We start from the raw sequence: 9,785 nt of genomic DNA, 5'->3' as shown, positions 1-9,785 counted from the left end.
AGGGCTGTCGCTTGTGGGAGCAGGAGCGTGGCAGTAGGTATGGCAATTAATGAAAACTTGATTTTCATAGAAAATTTGGAGTAAGCGGTTATTTTTGCGCTGATTTCAAAGTGACCCTAAAAAATCAAATTGCAATACCTATAGTGCATTCTTGGGATGAGAAGAGATGATTCTTTGATACAACTAAAACACCAAACCAAGGTCCGGGCCATTCCACAATGCAAAATAAAATGAATAGCATATTCATTTGTCACATGTCATTGAGAAACAGATATTTTCCTAAAGTTTTTGATTACGTTCCGTTTGAAGCTTGCATTTCAAACTTGGATTAAAACTTTCGGCACAAAATTTTGATAAAAAAAATATTGAAAGAAAGAGTAGGATTGCTACTCATTTGGAAAATATTGGCAGCTAGAAGTTCAATACCCTTTCTGTCAATCACGATAAAACTTATGATATTCATCATACCGAGAGGCTGGAATTAATTTCAATCATTATCGTCAGTACTAGTTTATCGATCCTTTGCAAGCCACATTTTGAATCCCAGCGTAACCCTTTAAAGTAGGTTGCATTGGTGTGCAGAAATGTATGCGCGCTTAGAGAAGGTTCAAGGTCCATAATGCGTGTAAGAAAGGTAAAGCAACGCGTCAAGTGCAAATAGTATTGGATGTTGCATAAAATAAGCAGCAATATGACCAACAGTTAGTGAAGAAGCAAAGGAAAGAAGAATTGGGAAATGTGTCTAATGAAGCGATGCAAGAAAAGTTATATCTTACTTTTAAAAATGTATGAAGTCGGCAGAGGTCCTATACGGGGCTCAAGGTGTCCTTTTTATTAGATTCTACGTTTCCGAAATGACATTTTCTTTTGTTCAGAGAGAAAACACTAGCTCTGAATTGGATTTCCACAATAAGAGCACTTCAGTTTTTGCTGCTCGGTTCGTGCACTGGCATATTGAAAAGATATCAACCGCCCTAGCAAGGCAACCTGTTTCGGGGTGGCAGGGACGAAAACAAGTGGCTAATTTTGGAAGGGCGTGGAGGGATGAAAATTCCAACTTTATTTGATAAAGTTTTCATTCCACCTGCGAATCTACTGTACCTACCAAATAGGTGTTTGGAAATAGCCCTTACTCCGTATTGCTAGTTTCTTTATAATCACCAAAATTTTATTCAGAATAATTAGCGTAAGGCATAAAAACCTGAATCTCTAAATTTGGATTAGCATGACACAAGCGTTTAAACTTACTGTAAGAAGTCTTTTTCTGATTTGCCCATTTTAAATCTATTTGATGCAGATCAATTTTATCTAAAATATATTTTTCACGATATAGAAGCATCAAGGAATTGAGCCCATTATCTTTTTCTCTTTGATCGAAGGGAACTATTAGCAATTTTCAGAGTGCCAAATGTCTTTTCGTTCTTTTTAATTAAAATGATGATTTGAGAGCAAGTGCATATACCCGATTCGTAAGATGAAACACCCTTCCTTGAGCAAATACTTCTGCTGCAGCTTTTGCAATGTTTTCTTGATTCTCAGCAGCTTTATCATAGCAATTTATTATAATGAATTACACTCTTTTTGTTAGAAGAACCAGTAAATTTGAGTTCAGGCTGATTGTTCTTAATTTTTCCGAAAACCTGAGACTGGATTGTTATTAATTTGTTCTTAAATTTATAGGGTATAAGCAGTGCGATTTCTAGCTTTTCGTTCTGGGGAGGTGTTCAGGCCTCTTTTGCCAACAAAGTGCGTAGAGACAAACTTAATTTGCCGCAATGTTTTAATATTCACCGAAAAAGCACCCACAAATGGCTGAAAATCGTCGTTTTTGAGATAAAACGTTGTTCAAAATTTCATTTTACAGTAACTCAGCCTCAGCTTGTTTTTAATTTGTTCTTAAATTTTGACCCATTTTGAGGCTCGTGTTCTTATAAAATTGTTCTTATAAAAAAAGAGTGTAAGGACATTTACAAACAACAGGGGGAGTTTAGCATACACTCGTCTTTTATAAGAAGCGTTGAGAATTTTTAATATTGAACAATTCTTAATTTTTTTATTGGATCAACTACTCGCAGTTCTCTTAAAAAACTCCCATTTTAATGTTTTCTGATCAAAATAGGTATTATTATTCCAAACTGTAAAGTTTCAAGTTTCTTATTCGGAAATCCATTTTGCGTGTTCTTAATTTGATTCACCTTAACTCCCGCCAGAAAGAAAGCAAACGGCGCAATTGTGCAATTTGGATCCAGTGGAGACGGGGCTTCACAATAGAAAACGATTAGTGGATGGGTCCGCTCCAGCCTGTGAATTTTAACAAGGTTTAAACTTTTTATATTTAAAATCTCACAATTCTTAAAATGTAAAATTCATAAGTTTGGTCTTGAGAAAAAATCCAAGTCAACCGGTAAGATTTCCAACTGTAACTGGTTTTTCCAAATTTTAGGGGGGGGGGCGTTACGCCCCACGCCCCCGTATTATTTACGTGCCTGCGGGGTGGAGAGCAAAGGATTTTCTACATGCAACGTTGTAGAGTTCAATTACGAATTTTAACAGCAATCTTGTGACATCTTGAATTGGTGCTAAAATGTATTTCGCACAGTTGCTTTTCCGCAACACAGACTAACATAAAGATTCTTAATTCTTTCAGCTGCCTACAACAATATATTTTAGAATTCGGTGTAGTTTTAAGTGGCTTTTTATGATGCCTTTCGCTTCACCATCATACTTTTCAAATTTCTAAAACTCTTGGAAAACGAGTTTTGTATCATTTTGGTGCGCCGTAAGCTAACTTTTTTGGTATCGTTTTGAAAATGATGGCTGCATTAAGAAGTTGTGTGTTACTTTTACATTGATAGTTTGCATATGTATCGATATAAACACACATAAAGCCATCAAATTTATCCAAAGACTCATGACCAGGCACTTTTCTTTGGTCTAAGTGGCTCAAATTTGAGTATGATCAACAGTTCCTCAGTTTAGAAAAAAGTGTTGTTTTATTGGCTCACTCTACTTTCCCATCATCCTAGATCTAATGGTTCAAAAAATGGCAACAGTATGTTTAATTCAAACTGTAAACACCATAAAATATTTTACTTAGAGTTCAGGAGAGTTCATGTTTTGGGATATCTAAATTTCCAAAATACTTTACTTAGCCAGTATTTTGACAAAAACTTGTTTTTAGAAATTTGTAACTTTTAGTAGGTAACCTAAAAGAGCATTTTGAAATATTTTTAATTGCACAAAATATGTTGATGCGTTACAAATTGGTTCATCAAATTACTGTAACTTGATCTTGATTGTAAACCAAATTAACAGTTCCGTTAGGAAAATTGAAATCTGCTATTAATCCTATCTCGTCAGGGTACCAGCAGATTGTAGTTATATCTAGGGGGCGTAGCGTAGCCTATCTCTTTTGATCGAAAATAACACTTTACATTCGCGTCAAAACTTTTTCAAGCAACCCTGCAAGGTCTGCTTTTAAAAAAACTGTTTGACAAAGGCAAATAGAGGAAAATTTTTCGATTGCAATGCTGTAAGCCAAGTTTCTCGAAAGCAGACAAAGGAAGAGAAAAAATATGATGAAAACAGAAAACGACGCATAGCCGTGGACCATCACACAAAAGACTTTTTTACCACCTTGCATAATTTCACATTTGTTTTGGCATAATTAAGTGTTTGAAACAGAACAGAACTGGCCTAAGTTAAAAGACTGTTCCTGCTTGGTCAACGTCAGCATGTACGTACCTCATTGTTTCATCGATTGATATATATGCTCTACATCATATTATCTCCACTGACTACAGTAATCTGACAAGGGTAATAAATGATTGCTTTCCCTACTTGGATTAGGCCTACCCCTAGCCAGGCCCGTGGAGAGGATTTGTGTGCCCTGGGCCAAGACGAAAGATGAAAAGGAAGGCACGCCTGAGGCTGAATCTGCTAGGATGGACCGGCAGAAACTTTTGAAGACGATGGTTGCTAAAATTGCGATGGTGGCTATAACTTCTGTTGGCTAATTTGATGTAATTTAAACATAACTGAGTGATACCATACAGTATGTATGCCAGGATGCATCATAAGCTTTTAGTCATTAAATATACAAATCTTATTGTGTTTTAAAAGGTTTAAAGATATGAAAAAGGATCAAAGATCACTTGCTAAAATCGCTAAAGAAGTAATCATAATTGGAAACAAATTTCCATTATTTAAATTATTTAAAAAAGATGACACATAGCATATGCTGGATTGTCAATAAAAACAGGTGGATTCTATTGACTATGATTCGACCTTAGAGAAGCTTTTCATGTAGCTGAAGAGCTAGATGTCCCAAAAATTGAAGTCCAAGAGAAATCAGGAAAAACTTATCTCTATCTGAAATTTAAATCCAGGAACAGGCACTTTGTGAATTCAATATCTATTCCAAGATCTTCAGAAGAAAAATTTAGGTGCCATTTTTCCTATTCACTTATCAATTGGTCATACCGATAAACTAAGGGTTATTTTGAGCCAACTGAAGATTTACTGATAAACTCAGAAGAAGCTGCAGAGGGACCCACCCCCTGCACCCCCAACTAGTTATGCCCTGGGTAACATATCTCCTTAAATCACTGATGAGTCATTTTTTTCTAACTTCAATTCATTTGTAAATGTTACTGAAGACGCAATATCTGATATGTTGCTTCAACTATTGCAGTTAATTGAACAAGGTCTAGCATTTGACTTTCCAAGGCTTATTTCTAAATGTTTTCATAGGTTTTCATTGCATTAAGGACGGCTGGAAGATCATTCAGTAACTCTAATTCATAAAGATTTACCTTCGCTCTACCAACCACCAAAACAGACACAGCTCACTGGGTTCAATGTCCATAGAGACATAGAGATATTGCAGGAAAACCTTGCATATGCAAAAATATTGATATTGCAGCAATATTTTGCAGAGGCAAAAGCAAGAAAGGCATTTCATGAATAGATAAACTGACAAATATAAATTGTTTTGATGATTATTAACAAAATATACCCAAAGCTACATGCCCTGTTAGAGAATTACTGTTTCAGCTTCTACCTGATTTCATTTACAGGCCTCTGTAAATATTGTTTCTATAATTGACATATAGTAATAATAATGGAGATTGTGACAATGGAGGGGTTGAAAAATTACTTATAACCTTTTCTAATTGAGTTATTATTTATGGCCCCCTATAGCCATAGGCCCCTGGATCAGTGCCCACCCTGACCCCCTCTCCTCAGCCCTGTCCCTAGCAAATCTACAAGCAAATTAAGAAGATTATGTATGGAAAGTGGTATTTTTGATTAATTATTGATCTTCCAATTCACCAGAGAGGCCTTTTATTGGGGGTAAAATCATAAAAAATTAGACAATTTAGTGAGAATTGTTTCCCCTTTTTCTCTAAAAAAACATAACAACGGATCATCTTTCTTATTTGATGCCAAACCCGTCTTTTTCAAAAGCTAATCTGACAGTTTGAGCCCCTGTAAGTTGCAAAACCACAAGTGAATGCAAAATGATATTAAATCTTTGGTTTCTTCATTGGAGATTAAGAACAACAGTAATACCAAAATGCCTTCTGCACAGCATTGCGAATAAAATACATTGTGCATTTGTGTTCACAGAAGCATGTAAGATGGAGATTTTCAAGTTCTGAGACACTGTCCAAATACTGGTGTTTATCAGCCAGAAGCTTGCACAACAGAGGAGCAGGTGGGCTGGGTATGATGTTTGCCTGACTCTGTGAATCAATATATTGAAAAATCAAATTTTAGAATAAATTAAATGTACAACCTTGGATACAGGGCTTTATCAGAGTATACTGCTTTTCCCTATACACCAAAACTCATTCAAGCAACCTTTTTCTTGATTGCTTGGAACGATAGAAATATTTAAATTTGAAAAGTTTCCCAAGGAATTTTGACTTTAATAGATGAAAGTTTCTAAAATGTTTTGGTCTTCTACCTTAAGGTTCCTTATACAGTTGCCCCTCATGAAAAATTGTGTGTCAACCTTTTGCATCATAACTGTATGCTGGTCTCCTTACATAGGAGGTCCTCTAAGGGAATTTTCAGTACTGTTTTTCTGGTACAACTTTTGATTTTAACCTTCTTTAACAAACTCACCCCCTTTAATTTGATGAAAGTTCAATGCAAAATTTCAGTTCCCAGAAAGATGTTTTTTCATGAACAGTTTTCCTTTGGTCACTTCAGGTTCCACTTTGACGAGAAAGAAAAATGCTAGAGCCCAGTGGCGGATTTAAGGAGGGCAACTAGGGGCAGTTGCCCCTCTCTCACTGAGTTGAAGGAAGTCTGGTGCCCCTTTTTTGGAAATTGTGCGCCCCTTTTCAAGAATGAGAGTCAAGTGAAAGAATTTCTGAGATGTATATAGGTTAATTTTCTTCAAGGATTACCTCAAAGAATACAACAATTTTTGTGAAAATTCTGTTACAAAGTGAATGGAGAGCCTTCTATCAGTAGTTAGGGACTGAAATTGTTGTATACAGCGTACACTCATCACCAATTTCTGAAATTTTTCAGTGTCTCCACTACCAATTGCCCCTCCTTCAAATTCGCTCTGGATCTGCCTCTGCTAGAGCCAACCACTTTCCATGACATCTTAATTTGGTACACTATGATGAGGAAACTTTAAAATTCGATCACTTTCTCATTTTGAAATTGTCAAGCTTTTGATCTCTCACGAGATTAAAGTTTGGAGATGGAAATTGAGAGGAACTTTTACTTTCCATGCTCTGACACCATAGTTCAAATTTCAATGTTTTGTAAATTGCATGGCACTAAGTAAGTTTGCTGGTTTGACATAGTCTAAGCATGCAGCCACTTACTTTTGATTCAAATTAATAAGAAGCAAATACTGATCGGATAAAATACAAAATTATTAAATCTGGCTATTTAAAAATGGCACAAAATAGGGGAAACATATCATACTATACTTCTTAAGCTTCTCAGTATGCTAAGGTGTTTCTGCAACTTCGTGCCATCTTCAAATTTTGCGTGGCTTGTTATCTGAAGCTAGATTTCTCATCACTTAGTTCTTGGCATATACCTGCAGCTTTTTGTAGTTAAGCTGAAATGCGAGCTTCTTTCTTAAAGTTAGAATTAAAAAAAAATTGAAAAAATAGAAGAATTGACTGCTCAGCAGTCAAGTAGGGGTTAGAAGCTCTTCATCTCTTCAATCCAATAAAGGCTCTGAGATGTTTCCATTTAGATGTATGAGCTCAACCTGATATCGAGCTATTTAGATAGATTTTATTCTTCTAATGTCTCAAACCTTTACATAGAGGCATGTTTATGTTGATGTCTTGCCAGTAGTACAATCAGCCATTCAAAGACACTTTTAATTCACGAATAACTTTCATTTATCAAATTGCACATTTGTTTTTCCTTAAAAGAGTTTTTCCTTTTCCTATCAGAGCCATGTTAAGATGCTCCACTTTTCATGGCGCAAGGCGCTTATTTGGCTTCTTACAGAGCACACCCATGTCAACATTTGTCCCAGAAGATGCATCTGCTTCTGTGGATGAAAAGTATGATGCTGTTGTTATTGGTGCTGGTCACAATGGTCTCACGTCAGCTGCGTATCTTGCAAAAGCTGGTTTAAAGGTTGCAGTGTTAGAAAGAAGACACATTATTGGTGGAGCTGCCGTTACAGAAGAAATTGTACCAGGTTTCAAGTTTTCACGCTGCTCTTATGTTCTGAGCTTATTGCGCTCTAAAATTGTGGAAGACCTTGAGCTTAAGAAGCACGGGTTGAAGGTATACTCTAGGGATCCTTTTTCTTTTGTGCCATTACGCAATCCAGGTCAGGAGCCAGGAAGCCCAAAATATTTACTACTTGGAGCTGATATGAAAGAAAACGTGAGGCAGATCGCTCAGTTTTCACAAAAAGATGCATTAGCATATCCAAAGTATGAGGAGTACATAGAAAAACTTGTTGTTGCTGTAAGTCCCCTTTTGGATGATCCGCCTCCGAATTTGCATGCTATTGGCCAAGGTACTTTCTTAGAGAAAGCAAAGCAACTGAAAACAGCAGTTCCACTTTTAAAATTAATGACGAGCCTTGGAGGTAACTTTTTATCATTTTATGAGCTAATGACAACACCTGCATCCAAGTTTCTTGACGCGTGGTTTGAATCGGAGCCCCTCAGAGCATCTCTTGCCACTGATGCTGTCATTGGTGCGATGCTAAGTCCCCACACTCCAGGCAGCAGTTACGTGTTTCTTCATCACTTGGTTGGTCAGGCTAATGGAGTAATTGGTGCCTGGGGATATCCAGAGGGTGGAATGGGTGCTGTATCTGGGGCTATTGCCAAAGCAGCAACATCATTCGGCGCTATCATAGAGACAAATGCAGACGTTAGAGAAATTGCAATAGCTGATGGGGAATCGAAAGGTGTTGTTCTCGCGGACGGAAGGTTCATTAAAAGCCATGTTGTTCTTTCTAATGCAACCCCCGATGTAACGTTTCTTAAATTAGTTGACGAAAGCCACTTACCGGAGGAATTTCGTGGCAACATTTCTAGAATTAACTACACCTCACCTGTTACTAAGATAAATGTTGCGGTTGATAAGTTACCAAATTTCAGAGTTTCACCCTCTAATGAAGATGGAACACCTTCTCCTCATCATCGATGTACTATTCACCTCAATAGTGAAACAACTGATGACGTACACAGTGCATATTTGGATGCCCAACGTGGCAGATGCTCTGACAACCCAATCATTGAAATGTGCATACCATCATCGTTGGACCCAACTCTCGCGCCAGCAGGGATGCATGTTCTATCTCTTTTTATACAATATACTCCATACACACTTAAAGATGGACAGTGGGATGACGATACAAGGGAAGGGTTTGCTGACAAAATTTTTGACGTCATTGAAGATTATTGCCCAGGATTCAAAGAGACAGTTGTTGGGAGAGACATATTGACTCCTCCTGATCTTGAAAAGATTTTCGGCCTAACCGGTGGCAATATCTTCCACGGAGCTATTTCTTTAGATCAACTGTATTTTATGAGGCCAGTCAGTGCCATGTCGAACTACAAAAGTCCTGTTGAAGGGCTATATCTTTGCGGCAGTGGTGCTCACCCTGGAGGTGGGGTCATGGGTGCACCTGGCTACCAGGCGGCTTCTGTTGCTTTGAAAAAGTTTGGTAAGAAAGTTTCCTAAGATTGAAAGAGCAGTTTTTGCACCATAGTAAAGATAAAATCATGCCCTATTTTGTATGAATTTTTTTAAATAGTTTTAGGTTTGGAGTATCAGTTAGATAAAAAACGGAGTACTTTTTCCCATTGAACTGTCATGTTTGTCTGATTAGCTTTCTAAAAGAAAATGATTATAGCTACAGAAACAAAGGAAGGTTTTATTTTCTGCCAATGGGCTTATGGTATTAAACTCCATGGCTTTTGAAAATCTCCTTAATCAGAGAACATATCCACTAACCTTTGTGCTAGTTAGTTCTGCAAACATAACCTATTCCACTGAACCCATTCTTAATCTAAACACAAAGTTCAACACTGGCCTTCTTAATCTCTGTCCAGGAAATTATACTTTTTGTTGGCTGTCCATTTATATTTCCAAGGACTTGGCTGATATATCGGTGTTTATACTTCTTGAGCCCGAAATGCAATGCACTGGTCAAAGTCTCCCTTAGTCATAAAACAAATGTATTTTATACAAATAGAAGCATTTTAGCCAAAAGTGTGTTTATCTACAAGTAGTAATATATCGCTCGTTTGTAGAAATAACTGCAGATA

General features: G+C 37.0%; 1 protein-coding gene across 5 annotated transcripts; it reads left to right on the top strand.

Annotated features, from left to right (window-relative positions):
• The first annotated feature begins 3,209 nt into the window (after positions 1 to 3,209).
• Positions 3,210 to 9,785, top strand: LOC135682804 (pyridine nucleotide-disulfide oxidoreductase domain-containing protein 2). Of its 5 annotated transcripts, none has more exons than XM_065197843.2 (3): positions 3,210 to 3,736; positions 5,632 to 5,719; positions 7,440 to 9,785. In XM_065197843.2, the coding sequence occupies exon 3, from the start codon at positions 7,444 to 7,446 to the stop codon at positions 9,196 to 9,198; it is 1,755 nt and encodes a 584-aa protein (XP_065053915.2). In that variant the 5' UTR covers positions 3,210 to 3,736; positions 5,632 to 5,719; positions 7,440 to 7,443; the 3' UTR covers positions 9,199 to 9,785. The 5 variants fall into 5 exon arrangements, with proteins under 5 accessions (XP_065053915.2, XP_088969289.1, XP_065053914.2 ...); XM_089113163.1 differs by having other exon boundaries at positions 5,632 to 5,728; XM_065197842.2 differs by lacking the exon at positions 5,632 to 5,719 and having other exon boundaries at positions 3,215 to 3,736.

This window comes from Rhopilema esculentum, chromosome 16 (genome assembly GCF_057945365.1).
Source record: "Rhopilema esculentum isolate cy_ngs chromosome 16, ASM5794536v1, whole genome shotgun sequence".
In the NCBI taxonomy this organism is placed as follows: domain Eukaryota; kingdom Metazoa; phylum Cnidaria; class Scyphozoa; order Rhizostomeae; family Rhizostomatidae; genus Rhopilema; species Rhopilema esculentum.
Note: the sequence above shows the minus strand (reverse complement) of the source record. Positions and strands in the feature narration are given on the sequence as shown.

Bases quoted from the DNA above. Each gene is read 5' to 3' on its own strand.
- LOC135682804 (XM_065197843.2), top strand. From the start codon at position 7,444: ATGTTAAGATGCTCCACTTTTCATGGCGCAAGGCGCTTATTTGGCTTC.